This window comes from Chiloscyllium plagiosum, unplaced genomic scaffold (assembly GCF_037043375.1).
Source record: "Chiloscyllium plagiosum isolate Xiang-an unplaced genomic scaffold, Cpla_swu_hap1 HiC_scaffold_5, whole genome shotgun sequence".
NCBI classification, from domain to species: Eukaryota; Metazoa; Chordata; class Chondrichthyes; order Orectolobiformes; family Hemiscylliidae; genus Chiloscyllium; species Chiloscyllium plagiosum.
The window spans coordinates 136937444-136963166 of NW_028270143.1; the positions used below are offsets into that span (position 1 = coordinate 136937444).

The 25723-nt window shown below is 45.1% G+C and overlaps 1 protein-coding gene across 3 annotated transcripts in view; it reads right to left on the minus strand.

Annotated features, from left to right (window-relative positions):
- The window catches only part of mapk15 (mitogen-activated protein kinase 15), a 78645-nt gene that overhangs the window by 15011 nt on the left and 37911 nt on the right, over nt 1-25723 (minus strand). For all 3 annotated transcript variants that reach the window (XM_087987753.1, XM_087987751.1, XM_087987752.1), the window contains 5 exons: nt 25434-25597; nt 17050-17189; nt 16630-16687; nt 16406-16543; nt 9943-10048 (listed from right to left, as the gene is read on the minus strand). In XM_087987753.1, the coding sequence (XP_087843879.1) occupies nt 9943-10048; nt 16406-16543; nt 16630-16687; nt 17050-17189; nt 25434-25597 (606 nt within the window). The remainder of the gene's footprint in view (nt 1-9942; nt 10049-16405; nt 16544-16629; nt 16688-17049; nt 17190-25433; nt 25598-25723) is intronic.

A 25723-nucleotide genomic window follows, 5' to 3' on the forward strand; every position in this document is an offset into this window, starting at 1 on the left:
TGTTGGGCCGAAGGGCCTGTTTCCACACTGTAGGAAATCTAATCTAATCAGCTTCATACCAAGACCTAGACCGTCCACCTACCCAATCCCCCATTATTTCACATGCAATGTGAGCAATGGATCAAAAGAAATTTGCACTTTCACAACAGGGCTTGATTTCCAATGCGCTACCCCAGTGAGGTGTAACACAGAGATGAGGGAATTCAATGAAAGAGAGAGAGAGAGAGAGAGAGGAGAGAGAGAAGAGAGAGAGAAGAGAGAGAGAAGAGAGAGAGAAGAGAGAGAGAAGAGAGAGAGAGAGAAGAGAGAGAGAGAGAAGAGAGAGAGAGAGAGAGAGAGAGAGAGAGAGAGAGAAGAGAAGAGAGAGAGAGAGAAGAGAAGAGAAGAGAAGAGAAGAGAAGAGAAGAGAAGAGAAGAGAGAGAGAGAGAGAGAGAGAGAGAGAGAGAGAGAGAAAGGGAGAGAGAGAGAGAAGAGAGAGAGAGAAAAGAGAGAGCTTGGAGAGCATCAGGTTTCTGAGGAACTGGGTCCAGTCCTGGGTAGGTGGGTACATCTTTTACAGGACTAGGACTAATATTGACGCTTGGAGATTTGCCAGTACTGCTGTGGGATGGGAATCTGAGGGGTAACACAAATTGGAAGGCAGTTAAACAAGTTACATGAAACCAAAAAAGATCTGGGTAGACTAGAAGGCAGGAGAATCAAAACTGAGCATTGAGCATGCTTCAAAAGCAGAATGATGTCAAAAAGACAAAGATTTGGAGGAAGGAAACAAATGTACTGTAGTCTAATTTGCAAATGACACAGACGTAGACAGAACGCACAAGTTGTGGGAGGGATATAAACAGTTCACAGAGAGATAGTCATAGCTAAGTAGGCAAAAAGTTAACAAAAGGAGTAGAAAGTGGGAAGATGTGAAGTTGTTCATTTTGAAAGGGAGATCAAAAGAATAGAGTACTATTTAAATGGAGAAAAAGTGCAGAAAGTTGGAACACAAAGGGATTTGAGGGCTACGTGTAAACGAAACTCAAAAAGCTAGAACATTGGTGCAGCAGGTAATCAGGAAAGGCGAATGGAATATTGGCCTTTATTTCAAGAGGGTTGGAATATAAGACTGCAACTGTATAATATGAGACCACATCTGGAATATTGTGAGCAGTTTTGGTTCCCTTATTTAAGGAAAGGTATCATTCCATTTGAGACAGTTCAGAGAAGATTCACTTGGATGATCACTGGTATGGAGGAATTGTATTATGAGCAAAGTAAAACACGTTGAGACTCTACTCATTTAGGAGAATAAGAGGTGACCTCATTAAAACATATCGTATTCTTAAGGGGCTTGACAAAGTGAATGCTGAGAGGATGGTTCTCTTCATGGGAGAGTCTAGGACCAGAGGTCATAGGCTCAGAGTAAAGGGACACCAATTTAAAACGGAGACAAGGAGAAATGTCTTTTCTCAGAGGGCTGAGTGTCTTGGGACTCTTTGCCACAGAGAGCTGTGGGGCATAGACCTTGTGTATATTTAAGGATGAGATGGAAGATTCTTGATCTGTAAGGGAATCAAGGATTACAGGGAAAACACAGGAAAGTGCAAGTGAGGAATGTCAGGTCAGATATGATCCTATTGATTGGTAAAGTTGTCTGAAGGGACTGAACATCACATTTTTGTTCCTATTTCTTATGGATTGAGATGTATAATCTTATGAGGGGCATTGTCAGGGTGGATAAGAAGCAGCTGATCCCTTAGATGAAGGGTAAAATAGCAAAGGGTCATAATTTCAAGGCGAAAGGCAGGTGGTTTTGAAGGGATTTAAGGAGAAGTGCTTATTCACCCATAGGGTGGTAGAGGACTGAAATGCACTGCCTGGGAGGAGCGTTGAGGTAGGAAACCTCAAAACGTTCATAAAGTACTTGGATAAGCATTTTAAGTATCACAACGTCCCAAACACTGGGAAATTAGATTAGCGTAGATAGGGCAGTGCTGATGAGCCTCTTCTGTGCTGTATGAGTCTATATGGCTCTCTACCTTTGCTGCAGCATTTCCAGCAAAGTCAATGATCTAAAGGCACATGGGTATAACCTAATTAACAATACAGAAACATAGCAGCATGGTGACCAGGACTGGGAACTGAATAGTTAAGGATATTCAATCATTAGGACAGACAGACAAGAGGGAAAAGGAGATCAAATTGCACTTATAATTAGGGGTGGGATCAGTATCTTAATAAGGGAGAACAATGTGTGGAATCTGTTTGGGTGAACTCAGAAGCAGCAAGGGCATTGGATATTGATTAGAGTTATTTATAGGCCACCAAGTAGTAGTAGTGGGAGGGTCGGGCCGGGTATTGCCCAGGAGATCAGGTGTCACTTAGCTAGATGGCTGGGTTGCAATGCAGAACCACACCAACAGCACTGGCTGAAGTTAGTGTGAAGGTCCTACCTTCTCACCTTGCCTTAATAAGAGTGATCCTATGGGACTACAACGATGGCAGTTAACTAATCAGGAGATGAGAGAAGCATGTAGGTACGGGTGGTTTGTGGAAGACTGAACCAGCATTTCCCTTTAATTTTCTGAATGACTGTGTGGGCCTTTGAACTGTTGCACGTGGGCCTTTGTGGCTGTTGGAGGGAATATTGGAGCCAACTGGAAGAAAGGCCATTTTCGATTATAGCATCACGTAATGAAAACGGCAAACTAAAAACCTAGTTGTAAAAAGAACCTTTAAGGGATGAGTGACCATAACATGATATAATTTTACAGTAGATCTGATATAATTTATTCATATATAAGAAGCAAGCGGGTAACTAGAGAAAGGGATGGTCCACTAAAGGATAAGGAAGGCAGGCTATGTGTCGAACCTGAGAAAATGGGTGAGATTCTGAATGATTACTTTGCATCAGTGTTCACTGAGAAGAGGGACATGATGAAGTTTGAGATTAGAGATAGAAGTTAGATAGAAGTTTGTTGACTCTGGATCACGTTAGCATAAGAAGGGAAGATGTGTTGCGTAGGCTAGAGGATATTAAGGTGGACAAATCCACAAGACCAGATGGTATCCATCTCAGGTTGCTGAGGGAGGCAAGACAGGAAATAACTGGAGCCCTGACAGGTATCTTTGTAGCATCCTTTAGCACAGGTGAGGTGCCGGAGGACTGGAGGGTTGCTCACGTTGTCCCCCTGTACAAGAAGGGTAGTAGGGATATCCCGGGTAACTACAGACCAGTGAGCCATTCTGCCCTTCGAGCCTGCACCACCATTCAATATGATCATGGCTGATCATCCTTAATCAGTATCCTGTTCCTGCCTTATCTCCATAATCCTTGATTCCACTATCCTTGAGAGCTCTATCCAACTCTTTCTTAAATGAATCCAGAGAGTGGGCCTCCACTGCCCTCTGGGGCAGAGCATTCCACACAGCCACCACTCTCTGGGTGAAGACGTTTCTCCTCATCTCTGTCCTAAATGGTCTACCCCGTATTTTTAAGCTGTGTCCTCTGGTTCGGCACTCACCCATCAGCGGAAACATGTTTCCTGCCGCCAGAGTGTCCAATCCTTTAATAATCTTATATGTCTCAATCAAATCCCCTCTCAGTCTTCTAAACGCAACGGTATACAAGCCCAGTCGCTTCAGTCTTTCAGTGTAAGGTAATCCTGCCATTCCAGGAATTGACCTCGTGAACCTACGCTGCACTCCCTCAATAGCCAGAATGTCTTTCCTCAAATTTGGAGACCAGAACTGCACACAGTATTCCAGGTGTGGTCTCACCAGGCCCTGTACAGCTGCAGAAGAACCTCTTTGCTTCTATACTCAATCCCTCTTGTTATGAAGGTCAGCATGCTATTAGCCTTCTTCATGACCTGCTGTACCTGCATGCTTACCTTCATTGACTGGTGTACAATAACACCCAGATCTCTCTGTACTGCCCCTTTACCTAAATTGATTCCATTAAAGTAGTAATCTGCCTTCCTGTTCTTGCCACCAAAGTGGATAACCATACATTTATCCACATTAAACTGCATCTGCCATGCATCTGACCACTCACCTAACTTGTCCAGGTCACCCTGTAATCTCCTAACATCCTCATCACATTTCACCCTGCCACCCAGCTTAGTATCATCAGAAAATTTGCTAATGTTATTGCTAATACCATCTTCTATATCATTAATATAATATTGTAAAAGCTGCGGTCCTAGTACTGATCCCTGCGGTACCCCACTGGTCACTGCCTGCCATTCCCGAAATTGAGCCGTTTATCACTAATCTTGTTTCCTATCAGCCAACAAATTTTCAATCCAAGTTAGTACTTTGCACCCAATACCAAGCGCCCTATTATTGCTCACTAACCTCCTATGTGGGACTTTATCAAAAGCTTTCTGAAAATCCAGGTACGCCACATCTGGATCTCCCTCATCCATCTTCAGAGTTACATCCTCAAAAAACTCTAGGAGATTAGTCAGCATGATTTCCCCTTCATAAATCCATGCTGACTCTGACCTATCCTGTTATCCAGATGTGTCTTAATTTCATCCTTTATATAGACTCCAGCATCTTTCCCACCACTGAGGTCAGACTAACTGGTCTATAATTTCCTGCTTTCTCTCTACCACGTTTCTTAAAAAGTGGTATAACATTAGCCACCCTCCAATCCACAGGAACTGATCCCGAATCTATCGAACTCTGGAAAATAATCACCAACGCATCCACGATTTCTAGAGCCACCTCCTTCAGTACCCTGGGATGTAGACCATCAGGCCCCGGGGACTTATCAACCTTCAGACCTAACAGTCTCGCCAACACCAATTCCTGGCAAACATAAATTCCCTTCAGTTCAGGTCCTTCAGCCACTGTTACCTCAGGGAGATTGCTTGTGTCTTCCCCAGTGAACACAGATCTGAAGTACCAATTTAATTCTTCTGCCATTTCTCTGTTCCCCGCAATATATTCCCCTGTTTCTGTCTTCAAGGACCCAATTTTAGTCTTAACCATTTTTTTCCCTTTCACATACCTGAGAAAACTTTTACTATCCTCCTTTATATTTTTGGCCAGTTTACCTTCGTACCTCATTTTTTCTCTGCGTATTTCCTTCTTAGTAATCCTCTGTTGTTCTTTAAAAGCTTCCCAGTCCTCCGTTTTCCCACTTATCTTTGCTATGTTATACTTTTTCTCTTTTAACTTTATATGTTTCTTTACTTCCCTCATCAGCCACGGCCACCCATGCCTCCTCCTGGGATCTTTCTTCCTTTTAGGAATGAACTGATCCTGCAACTTGTGCATTATACACAGAAATATCCGCCATTGTTCCTCCACGGTCATCCCTGCTAAGGTATTGCACCATTGAACTTTGGCCAGCTCCTCCCTCATAGCTCCATAGTTCCCTTTATTTAACAGAAGTACTGTCACTTCCGACTGTACCCTCTCCCTCTCAAATTGCAGATTGAAGCTTATTGTATTCTGGTCACTACTTCCCAATGGCTCCTTCACTTCGAGGTCTCTGACCAATTCTGGTTCGTTGCACAATACCAGATCCAGAATTGCCTTCTCCCTGGTCGGCTCCAGCACCAGCTGCTCTAAGAATCTATCTCTGAGGCACTCCACAAAGTCTCTTTCTTGTGGCCCAATACCATCCTGATTCTCCCAGTCTACCTGCATGTTAAAATCCCCCATAACAACTGTAGTAACATCTTTGCGACAGGCCAATTTCAGCTCCTGATTTAACTTACATCCGACATCCAGACTACTGTTTGGGGGCCTGTAGATGACTCCCCTGATTCTAGGTCCCCCCGCGCAAGGGACTGAATATCATCCCTTACCAGCATGGCCACCCCACCCCCTCTGCCCATCAGTCTGTCCTTACGATAGCACATGTAGCCTTGAATATTCATTTCCCAGGCCCTGTCTACTTGAAGCCACGTCTCAGTTATCCCCACAATATCGTATCTACCAATTTTCAAATGAGCCTCAAGCTCATCCATCTTATTTCTAATGCTTCGTGCATTCATGTATAGTATTTTTAATTTGTTACTGCCCTCACCCTTCCCATCAACTCCTATTTCACTCAACCTTACAGCATGATCCCTTTCTGAGTTTTCTGCCTCATTGATACAGTTGTCTTTCTTGACTTCTCTTGTTCTAACTTTCCCTTCAATTTCCTTCTTAAACATCCAGTTTGTCCCCTCCCCCCCCCCCCCCCCCCCGCTACTTAGTTTAAACGTAGCTGTGTTGCAGTAGCAAACCTGCCTGCCAGAATGCTGGTCCCTAACCTATTAAGGTGCAAACCGTCTCTCTTGTAGAATTTATGTTTACCACAAAACATACCCCACTGATCCAAGAATTTAAATCCTTGCTTCCTGCACCAGTTCCCCAGCCACACGTTCAAGTCCATTATCTCCCTGTTTCTGGCCACACTAGCCCGAGGAACTGGAAGCAAACCGGAGATAACCACCTTGGACGTCCTGCTTTTCAGCCTTCTTCCTAGTTCTCCGAAGTCCCGCTGTAGTATGTTCCTCCTCTTCTTCCTGACATCATTTGTGCCGACATGTACCACCACCTCTGGCTCTTCACCCTCGTCCTTGAGGATTTCCTGCACTTTGTCTGTGATGTCTTTAACCCTGGCACCAGGAAGGCAACACACCATCCTTAAGTCCTGCCTGCTGCCACAAAAACCCCGGTCAGTTCCTCTCACGACGGAGTCCCCTATCATCACGGCTCTGTGCGATGTCCGACTCTTCCACTCTGCCTCTGCGCCAACCTTTGATTGACAGACCTGGCCGCGTCGCGGACCGGCAGTGTCATCTGTCTCTACTGTTTCCAAAAGATTCAACTTGTTCCTGACAGGTACTTCCCCCGGGGTCTCTTGCACCTGTCTCCTCTCTGCCTTCCTCATTGTCTGCTCTCTTCTGGTATGGTCGGTGTAATAACCTCGCTGAAGGTCTTCTCCAGAAAGATCTCGTTCTCTCGGATGAGCCTAAGGTCCTCGAGTTCTTTCATCAGTGCTGCAATATGCTCTGTCAGTAGCTGAACGTGCACACACTTTCCACACATATACCAGCCAGACACACCAGAGTCGTTGACCTCCCACATCAAGCACGTAGCGCACTGAACCAGCTTGGCAGTCATGTCTTCACCCTCTTCAACTGTGGTGCGAAAGTTGCTGGAGAAGGTATTGAGGGATAAAGTCTATTTATACTTGGAAAAAAATGGGTTTATCAGTGATAGGCAACATGGATTTGTGTGGGGGAGATCATGCCTTACCAACTTTTAGAGTTCTTTGAGAAAGCGACCAAGTTGATAGGTGAAGGAAGGGCTGTAGATGTCATATACATGGACTTTAGTAAGGCGTTTGATAAGGTTCCCCATGATAAACTAATGGAGAAAGTGAAGTCACATGGTGTGCAGTGTGTTGAGCAACAGGAGACAGAGGAGTGGCTGAAGGGAGTTTTTCAAAATGGAGAAAGGTGACCAGTGGTGTTCCACAGGGATCACGGCTAGGGCCACTGTTTGTGATATACATAAATAGTCTGGAAGAGAGCATTGTTGGTATGATCAGCAAGTTTTCAGATGACACAAAGATTGGTGGAGTAGCAGAAAGCATATGGGACTGTCAAAGAATACGGGAGGATATAGATAGACTGGAGACTTGGGCGGAGAAGTGGCAGATGGCGTTCAATCCAGACAAATGTGAGGTGATGCATTTTGGGAAGTCTAATTCTAGAGCAAACTACGCTGTAAATGGAAGAGCCTTGGGAAAAGTTGATGAGCAGAGAGATCTGGGAGTGCAGGTCCATTGTACCCTGAAGGTGGCTGCACAGGTGGATAGAGTGGTCAAGAAGGCATATGGTATGCTTGCCTTCATCGGACGGGGTATTGAGTATAAGAGCTAGCAAGTCATGTTAAAATTGTACAAGACTTTGGTTCGGCCACATTTGGAATACTGTGTACAGTTCTGGTCGCCACATTACCAAAAGGATGTGGATGCTTTGGAGAGGGTGCAGAGAAGGTTTACGAGGATGTTGCCTGGTATGGAAGGTGCTAGCTATGAAGAGAGGTTGAGTAGGTTAGGTTTATTTTCACGAGAAAAAAGAAGATTGAGGGGGGGACCTGATTGAGGTTTACAAAATCAGGCAGGGTATAAACAGGGTGGATAGAGACAAGCTTTTTAATAGAGTGAGAGACTCAATAACAATAGGTCACGAGTTCGAGGAGAGAGGTGAAAAGTTTAAGGGGGAATACATGCGAAAAGTACTTTACACAGAGGGTGGTGGGCGCCTGGAATGCGTTGCCAGCAGAGATGGTAGAGGCAGGCACGGTAGATTCATTTAAGATGCATGAGTCGGTGGGGAGCAGAGGGATACAGATGATTAGGATTTGGGTGACAGGTTTAGATAGTGGATTTGGATCAGCTCAGGCTAGTAGGGCTGAAGGGCCATTCCTGGGCTGTAAATTATCTTTGTTCTCCTTTGTTCTTTAATTCTGAAGCAAGGGTTTTAAGTTTTAATAAGGGAAATTCTGAAGGCATGAAACAAGAATTGGCTGAGTTGGATTGGGAAATACATTGAAAGGCTTGATTATACATAGGCAAATTACTTAAAGAGTTAGAAAGAACTGATGTCGGTAAAGTGAAAGTCCGCAACCGGGAGCACAGTCTAAAAATAAAGGGTATGCCACTGAGGACTGAGTTGAGAAGAAAGTCTTTTACTCAGGGTTGTGAACTTTTAGAATTCTCTACTTACAGAAGGTTGTGAAAGTTGTCACTGAGTATGTTCAAAAGTAGACATGGATAGATTCCCGATTGTCATTGGTGTGTAAAAGATATTGAAATGTTTGGTCAGCCAGAGTCAAATTGAATGGCAGGACTGGCTTGATGGGCTGAAGAGTCTTATCCTGTTCCTATGTTCCTTTGCTGGAATTGCTTTCTTTCTGTCTTATGTACAAAATCTGAGAGGTCATGGCACAGTGGTTAGCACTGCTGCCTCACAGCACCAGGGTCAGAGGTTCATTCTGCACTCAGGAGACCATTGGTCTGGAGTTTGCACATTCTCTCCGTATCTCTGTGCGTTTCCTCCCGGTTCCTCCCACAGTCCAAAGATGTGGATCTTCAGTGGATTCGCCCTGCTAAATTGCCCATAGGTGGATGAGCCATGATAAATGCGGGGTTACAGGGATAGGGTAGGGGCAAGTCTGGGTGGGATGCATTTTGGAGGGTTGGAGTGGATTATAGAGTGGAGTGAACCAACACACTAAAACAGCAGCTAATGAATTTGAAAGACCCTATACAGACAACAAGCAAAACTAATGTTGTTTAGAAAATACCTTGCAAGAACTGCAACAAATACTACATTGGACAAACAGGCTGAAAACTAGCCACCAGGATACACAAACATCAACTAGCAACAAAAAGACATGACCTACTCTCACTAGTATAAGGACACCACTTTGACTGGGCCAACACATCCATCCCAGGACAAGCCAAACAGAGACACATACGAGAATTCCGAGAAGTATGGCAATCCAACTCGAACTCTATCAACAAACACATTGACTTGAATCCAATTTACCACCCCCTCAGAAAAAAATAACAGGAAATAACATCACTGTAGGAAATGACGTCACCACTTTAAGGAACCCCAAACATATAAACAGAAAGCAGGAAACACCAGCAGTGCTTCGTCTGGAGGCTCACTGAAGATGTTATCTAGTATGGTGATGAAACGTTTGAAAATGAACCTTCCAACTCAACGAGCAAACCTACATCTAGGTTGGAGTGGACTTGGTGGGACAAATGGCCAGCACCCACACTTGTAGGGATTCTATGATCATGCAAGGTTTTGATACAATAAAAGGGGAAAGTAGAAGGACACAAGACACAGATTTAAGGTCAATAGAGTTAGAAGTGTGATTGGTGATGAGTCCTGAATGATGCAGGGGACAGACTGATATACCACCTCGTACAGCTTGTTCCGATACTCTCCCACAGAAAGCTGTGTGTCATCATTCACAGGAAGGATAATATCACAATCTAGCCCTGGTTCCTTCAATGGGTTGTGGAATCTGCAATAAAACAACAAGACAAATTGAGCTCTCCTGTTGATTAAAGCAACACAATCACCCCGAGCTCCCTTTGTGTATCCACTGGATGGAATTGTCACTAGCTGGACTAGCTATTCCTGAGTTGCCCTCAAGGTGGTGGTGGTCTGCTGCAGTTCCTAGGGCTCAGGTACCCTGCTTTCTACAAGCAGCCTGTCGGGATATTGAGAAATTACTCAGTGTCACACAGGTCCGATGGGTTCTTACATGGATAAGGAGTAAGCCTAATATATGATCTGCAGGCTCAACATGGAGAAGGCGTGCTTATTAGATTTACCCAATCTATAGGGAGATAAACTCACTCAGGAATACTGTACAAACCTTGTTAAATACAAAATTACAAATCAGGAGCAGGCCATGCACCCCCATTGGGTTTGTTCCACCATTCAAGAAGATTCTTTCCGATCTGATTGTAAGCTTAAATGCACATTACCACCTACTCCTTGTAACCTTTCAATCCCTTGGCTTTCATTCAGTCATTTATTTACAGGATATGGGCATCGCTGGATGGATCAAATTTATTGCCAATGCCTAGTTGTCTTGAACCATAGCAGTCCATGTGCTGTAGGTAGCTCCACAATGCTGTTAGGGAGGGAATTCCAGGATTTGAGTGCCAGTCAAGTAACAGCAATAGCTATAGGGAGGGGTTGATCAGGCTGGGGCTGTGTTCCCTGGAACGTCAGAGGCTGAGGGGTGACCTTATAAAATCATGAGGGGAATGGATAGGATAAATAGAGAAGGTCTTTCCCCTGGGGGTGGGGAGTCCAGAACTAGAGGGCATAGGTTTAGGGTGAGAGGGGAAAGATATAAAAGAGACCTAAGGGGCAACTTTTTCACACAGAGGGTGGTACGTGTATGGAATGAGCTGCCAGAGGATGTGGTGGAGGCTGATACAATTGCAACATTTTTAGATTAGATTAGATTCCCTACAGTGTGGAAACAGGCCCTTCAGCCCAACAAGTCCACACCGACCCTCCAAAGAGCAACCCACCCCCATCCACTCCCTTAACTAATGCACCTAACACTACGGGCAATTTAGCATGGCCGATTCACCTAATGTACACATCTTTGGATTGCGAGAGGAAACTGGTTTAATGGTAATGGTTGAATGGGGAATATGCCAGGCCATGAGGTTAGATTGTGCTGGAGTATAATTCTGCTGCTGTTGATGGCCCACAGCACCCCTTGCATTCCCAGTGTTCAGTTGCTAAATTTGTTTGCAGCCTGTCCCATTTAGCATAGTGATGGTACCACACAACATGATAGAGGGTATTCCCAATGTGAATGCAGGGGTTTGTCTCCACAACAACTGTGCAATGGCCAATCTTATTAATACTGTCATGGACAGATGCACCTGCAGCCAGCAGACTGGTAAGGATGAGGTCAGGTATGTTTTTCCCATTTGTTGGTTCCCTCACCACCTGCCGCAGACCTAGTCTAGCAGCTATGTCCTTCAGGATCCAACCAGCTCCATCAGTAATACTGCTGGATGTGGACAGTGAAATCCCCCATCCAGAGTACAATTTATGATCTTGCCAACCTCTGTTTCCTCTAATTGTTGTTCAACATGGAGGAGCACCGATTCATCAGCTGAGGACAGTGGTATGTGGTATTCAGCAGGCATTTTCCTTGTCCTTATTTAACCAGAGACTTTATTGGGTCCAGGGTCAAGGTTATTGACGCTTGGGGCAGCCCCAACCACCATACCATACCCTCTACTGGGTTAGTGATGATAGTGGCTGCGACATTATCATTAAGGTATGACTCTGTCAGTATAACTATGTTAGTCTGTTTCTTGACTAGTCATAGAGATAGCATGGAAACAGAACCTTTGGTTAAACTCATCCATGCCCGACCAGATATTCTAAATTAAACTAGTCAGCATTTGGCCCGTATCCCTCCAAACCCTTCCTATTCATATACCCATCCAGATGTCTTTTCAATGTTGTATTCGTACCAGCCTCCAGCACTTCCTCTGGCAGCTCATTTCAAATATGCACAAGTTTTGCGTGAAAAAGTGGCTCCTTTTAAATCTTTCCCCTCTCACCTTGAACCTATGCCCTCTAGTTCTGGACTTTTAAATCTTTCCCCTCTCACCTTGAACCTATGCCCTCTAGTTCTGGACTCTCCCCACCCCAGGGGAAAGACCTTGCCTGTTTACCCTTTCTAGCCCCAGCCTCTCTCTATAGCACAAACCATCAAACCTGGCAACATGTTTGTAAATCTTTTCTGAACTCTTTCAAGTTTCACAACATCCTTCTTATAGCAAGGAGACCAGAACCGCACACAATATTCCAACAGTGGCCTAACCAATGTCCTGCACAGCCGCAACATAACTCCCAATTCCTATACTCAATGCTCTGGCCAATAAAGGAAAGCATACTAAACGCCTTCTTCACTATCCTATCTACCTGCGACTCCAGTTCAAGGAACTATGAACCTGCACTCCAAGGTCTCCCCAGGTTCAAGATCCCATTGTACTCAGAGGTAACCTTCTTCACTGTCCATACACCTCCAATTTTGGTGTCATCTGCAAACTTACTAACTGTACCTCCTATGTTCACATCCAAATCATTTATGTAAATGACGAAGAGTAGTGGACCACCACACCACTCATCACAGGCCTCCAGTCTAAAAGGTAATCCTCCACTACCACCTTCTGTCTACCTTCGAGCCAGTTCTGTATCCAAATAACTAGTTCTCCCTGTATTCCATGAGATCTAACTTTACTAACCAGTCTCCCATGAGGAACCTTGTTGAATGCCTTCAACTGTACCAGTCTCAGACTGACCTCACTATCCCCTGAGTCCCACACCCCCACCTTACTAGTTTAAATCCTCCAGAGCAACACTAGCAAATCTCCCTGCCACTATAATGGTCCCCTTCCAATTCAGGTGTAATCCATCCTTCTTATACAGGTCACTCTACCTCAGAAGGGATTCCAATGATCAAAAATGTGAATCCTTCTCCCCTGCACCAGCTCCTCAGCCATGCATTCACCTGCTCTATCATCCTATTCCTACCCTCACTAGCTCATAGCACTGGGAGTAATCCAGATATTACTACCCTCGAGGACCTTCTTTTTAAATTCCTGCCTAACATCTTATATTCTCCCTTCAGAATCTCATCCTTTTCTCCTCCTGTGTTGCTAGATCCAAAGTGTACTATGACCTCCTGCTGGTCCCACTCCCCTTTGAGAATATCCTGCACGCTATCCAAGATATCCTGTTGGCACCAGGGAGGCAACACATCATTCTGCCTTCTGACTGTCAGCTGCAGGAACACCTATTTGTGCCTCTGACTAGAGAGTCCTCTCTCACAGTCAAGCACTTGGAACCAGATGTATCCCACATTACATTAGAGCCAATCTCAGTACCAGAAATTTGGCTGTTCATGCTATGTTCCCCTGAGAGTCCATCACCCCCTACATTTTCTAAAACAGCATACTTGGTTGAGACTCCTGCACTACCTACCTCCCTCTCCTACCTTTCTTGGTGGTAACCCACCTACTTGACTCTATCTGCAGTTTTTCTCCCTTTCTATAACTGCCATCCATAACACCCCCTAGCTCCTGTAAGTTCCTCATTGCCTCTAATTGCCACTCCAACCAATCCATACAATCTGGTAAGATTTGTAACCAAACACACTTACGCAGACATAATCATTAGTAACATAGAAATTCTCCCCAATCTCCTTTATCCGACAGGAAGAGCACAACACTCTACTGAAGGCCATTTTTGCACTTTAACAATCTAGTCTGCGAGACAGTTCTCTCAATTTTGGCACTCGTCCCCAACTGTTAGTAAGGAGGACTTTGCAGGGTCCTGGCACAGTGACTCAGTGGTTAGCACTGCTGCCTCACAGCGCCAGGGACCCAGCTTCGATTCCAGCCTCGGGTGACTGTCTGTTGGAGTTTGCACATTCTTCTTGCGTCTGCTTGGATTTCTTTCAGATGCTCTGATTTTGTCCCACAGTCCAGGTTAAATGGATTAGCCATGGGAAATACAGAGATACAGGGACAAGGTAAGGGAATGGATCTGGTTGGGATGCTCTTTGGAGAGTCAGTGTGGACTCAATGGGCTGAATGTCCTGCTTTCACACTGTAGGGATTCTATGAGTCTGTGACAGGGCTGGGTTTGAGGTTGTTGTTTCTGCTGCCAAGTGGTACATGCAGTTTGATTCCTTATCTCCTTTCTACCAATTGATACAACCGAATTTCAGCTAGACCATTTCAGTGGACAGTTGAGAGTCAACCACATTGTTGTGGCTCTGGACTCATACGTTGGCTTGCCCGGGTAGACAGCGATTCCCTTCCCTAAAGGGCATTAGTGTACCAGGTGGGTTTTAACAAAAACCAACAATTGTTTCATGGTCATCATTAAAAATCAAAAAATAATAGTTTTAAAAATTCTGCTGTGATGGAATTCAAACCCAGGTTCTCAGACCATTACCTGAATCTTACAATTACTGGTTTAGCGAAGTTAAAAATCCCACAACACCAGGTTATAGTCCAACAGGTTTAATTGGAAGCACTAGCTTTCGGAGCACCGCTCCTTCATCAGGTAGATTATAACCTGGTGTTGTGTGATTTTTAACTTTGTCCACCCCAGTCCAACACTGGCAGCTCCACATCATAGTCTGGTGGAACTATTGCTAAACTATCACCTCCCCCTTGAGAATGTTGGATTGTATGCATTGGAATTTAGAAAATGAGAAGAGAGCTTTTTGAAACATACAATATTCTCAGGGGAAATAACTGGATGGACATGGAAAGGTTTATCCCATTGATCGAGTGTTGAGGATCATAGGGCATAATCTCAGACAAAACTGTTGCACATTTAAGACAGAGGTAAGAGAAGGAATTTGTTTTCTCAGAAAGTGGTGAATTTAACATAGGCTAAATGATGTTCCTCTGCTCCTGCATCTTAAGGTTTTTATTTTGTGTGAGGAAATCGCAGTGTAATCGCCATACTGGGGAATCTCAGTCCCTCCCTGTCTATTCCCCATATCGAGTCTCAGTCCCTCTCCCAGTTTATTCCCCATGTCGGGAATCTCAGTCCCTCCCAGTTTATTCCCCATGTCGGGAATCTCAGTCCCTCCCAGTTTATTCCCCATGTCGGGAATCTCAGTCCCTCCCTGTTTATTCCCCATGTCGGGAATCTCAGTCCCTCCCTGTTTATTCCCCATGTCGGGAATCTCAGTCCCTCTCCCAGTTTATTCCCCATGTCGGGAATCTCAGTCCCTCTCCCAGTTTATTCCCCATGTCGGGAATCTCAGTCCCTCTCCCAGTTTATTCCCCATGTCGGGAATCTCAGTCCCTCTCCCAGTTTATTCCCCATGTCGGGAATCTCAGTCCCTCCCTGTTTATTCCCCATGTCGAGTGTCTCAGTCCCTCTCCCAGTTTATTCCCCACGTCGGGAATCTCAGTCCCTCTCCCAGTTTATTCCCCATGTCGGGAATCTCAGTCCCTCCCAGTTTATTCCCCATGTCGGGAATCTCAGTCCCTCTCCCTGTTTATTCCCCATGTCGAGAGTCTCAGTCCCTCCCTGTTTATTCCCCATGTCGGGAATCTCAGTCCCTCTCCCAGTTTATTCCCCATGTCGGGAATCTCAGTCCCTCTCCCAGTTTATTCCCCATGTCGGGAATCTTAGTCCCTCTCCCTGTTTATTCCCCATGTCGGGAATCTCAGTCCCTCTCCCAGTTTATTCCCCATGTCGAGAGTCTCAGTCCCTCTCCCAGTTTATTCCACATGTTGGGAATCTCAGTCCCTCCCTGTTTATTCCCCATGTCGGGAATCTCAGTCCCTCTCCCAGTTTATTCCCCCTGTTGGGAATCTCAGTCCCTCCCTGTTTATTCCCCATGTCGAGAGTCTCAGTCCCTCTCCCAGTTTATTCCCCATGTCGGGAATCTCAGTCCCTCCCTGTTTATTCCCCATGTCGGGAATCTCAGTCCCTCTCCCAGTTTATTCCCCACGTCGGGAATCTCAGTCCCTCTCCCAGTTTATTCCCCATGTCGGGAATCTCAGTCCCTCCCAGTTTATTCCCCATGTCGGGAATCTCAGTCCCTCTCCCAGTTTATTCCCCATGTCGAGTCTCAGTCCCTCCCAGTTTATTCCCCATGTCGAGAGTCTCAGTCCCTCTCCCAGTTTATTCCCCATGTCGAGAGTCTCAGTCCCTCTCCCAGTTTATTCCACATGTTGGGAATCTCAGTCCCTCCCTGTTTATTCCCCATGTCGAGAGTCTCAGTCCCTCTCCCAGTTTATTCCCCATGTTGGGAATCTCAGTCCCTCTCTCGGTTTCCCTAGCAGCTCCCTGCTGATACCTGTTGACATAGGGGTGGGAGAGGCTCTCCTCAGCAGTCAGCCGACGATCTGGGTTGAATACCAGCAGCTTATTCAGCAGGTCCAGAGCGTCTGGTGGTGTGGTGCTGGGCAGGAGCTGATCGAGTGAAAACCTGGGCCTGTGGGCAAAGATAAAGTCTGTGAACTGATTTTGTAAGTAAGTAATATGTTTCACTGTAAGGGTGTACATAAATAACTCACCCACCTGCTCAACACCTTCCGAACAACCGAGGCCCCATAATCAGAGTTAATGGACAGGATGTCTGTGACGAGAGAGAACAGTAGTTACCTATGGAACCATTGCCTGTGAAGTTATTAATGGGACAGAGCAAGATGTGGTTGTTCCATCCACACTGAGACCGCACCTCGCCAATGTTCTCCCAACTCCATGACAGACCAGAGTCAGGAGAATCACTCACAATCATCTGATAGGATCCCTCTGCTCCCTAGGCCTGGCAGGCTGCCTGGCTTCGGTTACAATCCCTCAGGTAGGAGATGACATGTGAATATTTGAATTATTCACACCTTGGGGAACGGGAGGCAATGGACAATGTAGTTCCGGGTCCATCAGCCCATTGTACTACAATGTAATACGACATTAGGTTTGTTAAACAGTGAAGGGTACCTTCCTTGGAAGGAGCTGGAATTACACTCATGATTCTCTCGATTTGATTTATTGAGGAAGTTCCTGGAAAAAGTGGTTTCCCAAGCAGCATCTCTCCTAGAATACAGCCAATGCTCCACATGTCCACGCCTTTAGTGTATCTACATTAAAAACACACACATTTAACTTGACGAATGTGATATACAAACTATTATCAAGCAGCAGTCAGTGCATCAATCTCCACTCAGTGATTAATCCTAAACAACTCTCTGAAATGGCCACACAAGCACAATAATGGCCCAAGCTCATGACTCATCACCACCTTTTCTAGGCCAGTTAGAGGTGGACAATAAATGCTGGCTTTTGGCAGTGACAGCCACATCCCAAGAACCAACTGAAAATAAAGCTACTTCGCCTATTCTAACATTCAAACAGATAACAGTATTTGTACAACTCTACTTTATCTAGCAACATCAATATCTAAGTAAAACACAGCAATCATAGTTGGAATTTTCAATCAAAACCCAACTTCAGCAGCAGCTTTCTGAAGGAAGAAATTCCAGGTTTCTACTCCTTTATGTAAGGAAATGCTTCCTGACATCACCCTGACTGACGGGCCAAAGGAAGCCTCCTTAAATTAACATGAGTTTGTAATTGGCGATGCCTGCCAGGCTGCTGCTTTGGATGGGAGTTCCTCTATGGGGCAGTCAGCGATGGCTGTAGCTACCTCAGACACACGTGCATGAGCCCAGCTGCAGCCTGTGTTTCCCCACTGCCTTTATTCGGTCAGTGAGGAGCAGTGTTTGCTGACTGGATACTTGCAGGTGGGTAATTACCAAACCCCACAGCCAGACCCAGCCACCTACCAACTTTTGATTTGAAGAGAGATGGGGCCAACTGGGCCTATGTTCACTTGAGTTCAGAAAAATGAGGGGGGATCTCACTGTAACATAAAACTCAGCAGGACTAGACTAGATGCTGAGATGATGGGAGGAATGGGGAAAGTGATCTCGGAAAACAGGTCTCAGTCTCAGGATATGGGGCAAATCATTTTGGACTGAGATAGGAAACATACAATTCAGTCCATTGACCCTACTCGCCCATTTAATAGAAACATGGCTGATTAACCTCCTGTGGCCTAGCTCAGAGCCGGGAGCCAGGTTCAGGCCCACCTGCTCCACAGGTACGTAATAACATTTCTGAACAGCTCGATTAGAAATATCTACCCAGACTATTCCGTAACACTTTATGCCGCTGGTAATTAAGATTTCTCAATCTCTACCTTGAACAAATACAAAGTTTGAGCTGCCACATCCTGCTGTGGTAGAGATTTCCAAAGATTCACAACTTCTGAGAAAAACTAATGTTTTTATTAATTCACAGGATGAAGGCATCTCTGGGTAATTAGGGATGGGCAATAAATGCTGGTCTAGCCAGAGGATAGTTTAGAGTCTAACACATTACTGTGGATCTGGAGTCACATGTAGGCCAGACCAGGTAAGGATGGCAGTTTCCTTCCCTAAAGGACTTTAGCAAACCAGATGGGTGTTTCCAACAATCGACAATGATTCCATGGTCATTATTAAACTCTTAATTCCAGATTTTTATTGAATACAAACTTCACCATTTGCCATGGCGGGATTTGGACCCAGAACACTACTTGTGTCTCTGGATTAATAGTTCAGCCTATTAATGTGTTGCCTATTGGACCAAGAGATCCACGTCAGATACCATATCACTTGTCCTTCATTCCTTCCTGAAACATCTTGACACCAAGAACAGCTATGTAAGAACCCTACTCATTGACTACAGTTCAGCCTTCAACACTATTATCCCCACAAGACTGATTACTAAACTTAGTGATCTCAGACTAAGCCCCACTCTCTACAACTGGAACCTCAGTTCCCTGACCCACAGGCCACAATCAGTGAAGATTGGGGACAATATTTCATCCTCACTGGAGCCCCCCAGGGGTGCATACTCAGCCCCCTACTGTACTCAATGCGTATCCATAACTGTCGCCAAATACCAGACTAATGTCATTTATAAGTTTGCTAATGACACCCACCATAATCGGTCGAATCTCAGATGGTGACACAAACAGACAGGAGGTGGAAAACCTGGAAAAATGGTGCACTGAGAACAACCTAGCTCTCAATGCCGGCAAAACCAAGGAACTCATAATTGACTTTCGGCAGGATATTACTCATGCCCCCCAACACATTAATAGCACAGAGGTGGAACGAGTGGAGAGTGTCAAGCTCCTGGGAGTGGTCATCAACTACAACTTTTCTTGGACTCTTCATGTGGACGCACTGGTTACAAACAGGAGAAAGTGAGGACTGCAGATGCTGGAGACCAGAGTTGAAAATGTGGTGATGGGAAAACACAGCAGGCTAGGCAGCATCCGAGGAGCAGGAGAATCAACGTTTCCTTCTTCAGGAATGAGGTTGGTCTGCCAGGTGGGCTGAAATAAAAGGTAGGGGGGAGGGAATTTGGGGAAGGGGCGCTGGGAATACGATAGATGGAAGGAGGTGAGGGTAATAGAAGGAGAGAGGGGATGGGGGCGGAGAGGTCGGGAAGAAGATTGCAGGTCAAGAAGGCGGTGCTGAATCCGGGAGTTGGGACGGAGATAAGGTGGGGGTAGGGGAAATAAGGAAGCTGGAGAAATCTACATTCATCCCGTGTGGTTGGAGGGTTCCTAGAAGGGAGATGAGGCGCTCTTCCTCCAGGCGTTGTGTGGTCAGGGTCTTGCAATGGAGGAGGCCAAGGACCTGCATGTCCTTGGCGGAGTGGGAGGGGGAGTTAAAGTGTTCAGCCACGGGGCAGTTGGGTTGGTTGGTGCTGGTATCCCAGAGGTGTTCCCTGAAACGTTCCGCAAGTAGGCGACCTGTCTCCCCAATGTAGAGGAGACCACATCGGGTGCAGCGGATGCAGTAAATGATGTGTGTGGAGGTGCAGGTGAATTTGCGATGGATACGGAAGGATCCCTTGGGGCCTTGGAGGGAAGTGAGGGGGGAGGTGTGGGCGCAAGTTTTGCACTTCTTGCGGTTGCAGGGGAAGGTGCCGGGAGTGGAGGTTGGGTTGGTGGGGGGTGTGGACCTGACGAGGGAGTCGCAGAGGGAGTGGTCTCTCCAGAATGCTGATAGGGGAGGGGAGTGAAATATATCCCTGGTGGTGGGGTCTGTTTGAAGGTGGCACCCTCCCACTCCACCAAAGACATGCAGGTCCTTGGCCGCCTCCATCGCCAGACTCTGGGCATACGATGCCTGGAGGAAGAGCACCTCATTTTCCGCCTAGGAACCCTCCAACCACACGGGATGAATGTAGATTTCTCCAGCTTCCTCATTTTCCCTTCCCCCACCTTATCTCAGTCCCAACCCCCCGATTCAGCACTGCCTTCTTGACCTGCAATCTTCTTCCCGACCTCTCTGCCCCCACCCCCCTTTCCGGCCTATCACCCTCACCTCCTTCCACCTATCGTATTCCCAGTGCCCCTCCCCCATATCTTTTATCTCAGCCCGCCTGGCACACCAGCCTCATTCCCGAAGAAGGGCTTATGCCCGAAATGTCGACTCTCCTGCTCCTTGGATGCTGCCTGACCTGTTGTGTTTTTCCAGCACCACATTTTTCAACTCAGCAGTGGTTACAAAGGCCTAATCCTAAATCATTGATATACATTGTGAACAGCTGGGGCATAAGTACAGTACTCCACCAGTCTCAGTCTGCCAACGTGAGAATGACCCATTAGTAGATCCAAAATAGCACGTCCTCATGTCAGCTCCTCAACCTCCTGCTCTAATATCATCCCAAAGTACTTTTCTTTATTGTGGTTCTGTTCGCCGAGCTGGGAATTTGTGTTGCAGACGTTTCGTCCCCTGTCTCGGTGACATCCTCAGTGCTTGGGAGCCTCCTGTGAAGCGCTTCTGTGATGTTTCCTCCGGCATTTATAGTGGTTTGAATCTGCCTCTTCCGGTTGTCAGTTCCAGCTGTTCGCTGCAGTGGTCGGTATATTGGGTCCAGGTCGATGTGTTTATTGATTGAATCCACAGATTGAATCACAGGAGGCTCCCAAGCACTGACGATGTCACCTAGACAGGGGATGAAACGTCTGCAACACAAATTCCCAGCTCAGCGAACAGAACCACAACAACGAGCACCCGAGCTACAAATCTTCGCACAAACTTTGTACTTTTCTTTATTCGTGGCTAGTTTTGGATTGTTTTCTTCTGAGTAAAAAAGATTGAGCAGGTGACATGATTGAGGAGTAAAAGCTTAGGAGGGGTATGGACAGGCTGAAGAGTGGGCAGTTGTTTCCCTTGGTACTAGAGAATGGCAACTCTTTGTTCCAGCAGCAGCCTCGTCAGTTTAGCAGCAGGTACTCGAGGTAGCGGAGTGGAGGAGCCTGGATCCAGGTTTATGGCTGAGTTAGAAGCAGGATATTCCAAAGACTGCCCAACTTTACTGAGATAAGACTATCGGATGAACTTTATTGTTTTATTTTTCTGACTTAATATTGAGCTTTGGCTGATTTTCTGCATTTTAAAAGGCAACGGAGAGTGGCGACACTAAACATTTTTCACTGTATTTATAATAAATACACATGACAATAAAGAAATCAAATCAAACTCTAAAACACCACCTAGGGACTTAGAAATCCTGACCTTTGTCCTTTGAACAGGTTTTCTGATCACGAAGATCTGAGCTTGCTATGCCATTACTGCTGTCAGGAACTCTGTTTTCACACCTGATACGGTGGACACATATTTCCTTTCTTTAATTATTTTCAGTATACTTTCATCAGTTATTCTTGTATTGCAGATCTGTTTGTGACCATCATTAACACGATATGGACTTTGCTCTCATCATGGGGAGGCAGTGGCTAGTGGTATTATCAATAGACTATTAATGCAGAAACAGTTCTGAGGACCCGGTTGGAATTCTATAATGCTTGATGGTGGAATCTGAATTCAAAGAAAGATATCTGGAATTAAGAATCTATGGATGACCATGAAAACAGCGTTGATTGCTGGAAAAATCCATCTGCCTCACTAATATCCCTCAGGGAAGGGAATCTATCATCCTCATCTGGTCTGGCCTACATGTAACTCCAGACCCACAGCAATGTGGGTGGCTCTCAAACACCATCTGAAATGGCCTAACAAGTCACTCAGTTCAACGGCAACTCGGGACGAGCAAAAAATGCTGGCCAGCCAGCCACAAGTGGATAGAAAAAATACTTTTAACCCATTTTTATTGCTGCCTGAACACTCACCCTCTTTACTGGTGCAAGGTCTATTCTCCATTGACTGTCCAATCCACCTCACCTCAAATCCTTAACTCAAGGGCCGATGGATAAGACCATGTGCAGACAGTCTACAGACAAGCACATCAACACACGTGCCCATGGGGACTCATGCCCAGTGAGCTCACGCCAGGATTAAACTGACCCCCTCCTGGGCAGCACTGTCAGAGGTAAAGTTCAGCAGCTCTGAATAAAGGTCACCGGATCAAAACATTAACTCCAACTTCTCTTCGTAAATGCTGCCAGACCTGCTCAGCGTGTACAGCAACATCAGTTTTTATTTCTGATTGACAGCATCTGTAATTCTTTCTGTTTTCATAAAGCATTGTCAAGGTGCTGCCTTTCAGATGATACCTTATACCAATGGCCTGAACTGATCCCTTCAGTCAATAAAAAGATCCATGACATTATTCTAAAAAGCAGGCAAACTTCTCCAAAGCTTCCTGTCCAAAATCTGACTGTCAACCCTCATTAAATATTTATTGTAGGCTTCTTCTGTCCTTGTCGTTAACTTACTTTTCCACTTATCTTTGTGTCATCAGCAAATTTAGCAACTATACCTCTGTCCCTTCATCCAAGTCATTGGTACTTTTTGGAAGTGACCACCAGATATCTAACAGTACAAAATACAATGGAGAGGGAAGCAGCTAAATAGAAACCACAACAACTGCAGATGGTGTAAATCAGAAACAAAAACAGAAATTGCTGGAAAAGCTCAACAAGTCTGGCAGCATCTGTAGAGAGAAATCAGAATTAACATTTTGGGTTGAGTAACCCTCAAAAACAGCTGAAGTTCAAAACCAGTGGCCGTTCATTGGAACATCACTCTGAAACATCGACTATCTCTCTCTCTGACGATGCTGCCTGATTTGCTGAATATTTCTAGCACTTTTTGCTTTAATTTCAGATTTCCACATTTATTTATATAAATGACTTAAATGAAAGGACAGAGGTACAGTTGCTAAATTAGCTGATGACACAAAGATAGGTAGAAAAGTAAGTTAACAAAAAGGACAGAAAGAGCCTACGATAAAAATTGATAGGTTAAGTGAAGGGGCAAAGATTATCTAAATGGCGGGAGATTGTATAGCTCTGAGCTGCAGAGGGATCTGGGGGTCGCAGTGTACGATTTGAAAAAGGTATGTATGTAGGTACAGCAAATAAACAGGAAATAGAATGTTTTCATTTATTGCCAGAAGAATTGAATACAAAAGGAGGGAAGTTACACTTCACCAGGGTTCTGGGGGACCACATCTGGAGCACTGTGTACAGTACTGGTCACCTTCAATAAGGATGTAAATGCGTGTGAGGCAGTTCAGGGGAGGTTTATCAGACTAATCCCTGGAATCAGGGGTTGTCTTATGAGGAAAGGTTGAACAGACTGGGACATGCTGAAGTTTAGAAGATTAAGAGTTGCCTTAATTAAGCAGTCCTGGGGGCTCTTAACCGGGTGGATGGGGAAAGGATGCTTCCTCCTGTGGGAGAATCTAAAACTAAGGGTCACTGTTTAAAACTCGGGGTTCACCCATTTAAAACAGATGAGGTAAAAATGTTTCTCTCAGAAGGTCATGAGTCTTTGGAACTCTCTGCAAAAAAAAAAGTAGTGGAAACAGAGTCATTAAATATTTTGAAGGCCAAGGTGGAGAGATTCTTGTTAAATAAGGAGGTGAAAGGTTATCAGGGTAGGTGGCAATGTGGATTTGAGTAACCAATCAGAGAAGCCTTGATTTTATTGAAAGACGGACCAGGCTCGAGGGGCTGAATGGCCTACTCCTGATTCATTTCTGCAGCATTTTGCTTTTATTTGTTATGTTAAGAACATAACCTGTGACAGTTAGAAGATTTTTTCCCCTTCGCCCTAGTAGTTAGGTCACTGAGATCCATAAGGCCTCTTTATTCCTTTGGTCTTTAAAATTGCTTATAGTGGGATATAATATACTGCTAGAATCAGCAATGACAATACTTCCTTCTACCAGTAAGTTAGATACGCTGCTCAAGGGAGGTTACTTATCCCAGACACTAGCTAAGGAGTGTTTCCGAAGAGTTAATTGTATGGTAGTGGGTTCTACCTCCTGGAACCTCAGCAGGTGAGAGTTCTCGAGCCTTTGTTTAAAGCACACTTTACTTATTCTCCAAAAACTAGACTTTGACATTAATTAAAATTCGTGACTTTTATTTAGAATAATTAATCAAAAGCAGAATGGTACATTGTATATGAAGATTCAATCATGTGTATGAACGTAGCCTTTCTTAGCAAATAAGCAAAGTAAAAATTACATGACTTACCAAGAGTCCAGTCAAGCAATCAGCTGGGGAGCGGTCAGCTGCAGTAACTGCTGCTAGCTTTGTGTTGCTGCTGCTGCCTGTCCTCTCAGTTTACAGCGTATTTAAAGTTCTTAACACAGGATGTGACTTATATCATCTGGAAAACCTTGCAGGTTCATGCAACTAGATGACAGCTGTACATCTAAATTTCAGCTGAGCTGCCATTAGCATTTGATCGTTTTAACTCTCTTTAAAGTTGCTTGAAGGCAACGTTTAAAGACAGCTGAATATAACTGTTTAAACTTATTATTAGTTTTAACCAGCTAAATTATAGTAGATAGCACTTAACAATAGGAGAAAGTGAGGTCTGCAGATGCTGGAGATCAAAGTTGAAACTTTATTGCTGGAACAGCACAGCAGGTCAGGCAGCATCCAGGGAACAGGAGATTCGACGGGCCTGTGCCCGAAACGTCGAATCTCCTGTTCCCTGGATGCTGCCTGACCTGCTGTGCTGTTCCAGCAATAAAGTTTCAGCACTTAACAATAGCAGATACTAAATAATAGTAGATACTGCAGAGTCATTAGGGACATTTAAGTGACTGCTGGACATGCACATGGAGAGCAGTAAGTTGAGGGGTGCTTAGGTTAAGTTATTTTATTTTACATTAGGATTAATCCTCGGCACAACATTATGGGCCAAAGGGCCTGGTTATGTGCTGTACTTTTCTATGTTCTAAACCTAGGGGCAGAAGACCACAGAGTCCTCCACCCAGTCTAATTCATTCTCTTTTCACTAATCCACCAATTAAACACCAAGATTTCTGCACCTTCTTACCTGGGAGATGCAAGGAGGATTTCTGGTGCTCGATACCAGCGAGTCGCCACATACTCCGTTAATGCTGCATTCCCCTGCTCCTCTTGGATCTGATTAATGCAGCGAGCCAGACCAAAGTCACAGAGTTTCACAAAGCAGTCTGCATCTAGGAGGATGTTGGAAGGCTGGAGAGTGAGCACACAGCTGAAGTCAGAGAGTTCGAGAACATTTCAGTAAGACCCTAGCATTAATTTATCCCAGACCCTGAAAATATACAATGCCAGCATCAACGAGCTGTCTCTGAATATGAA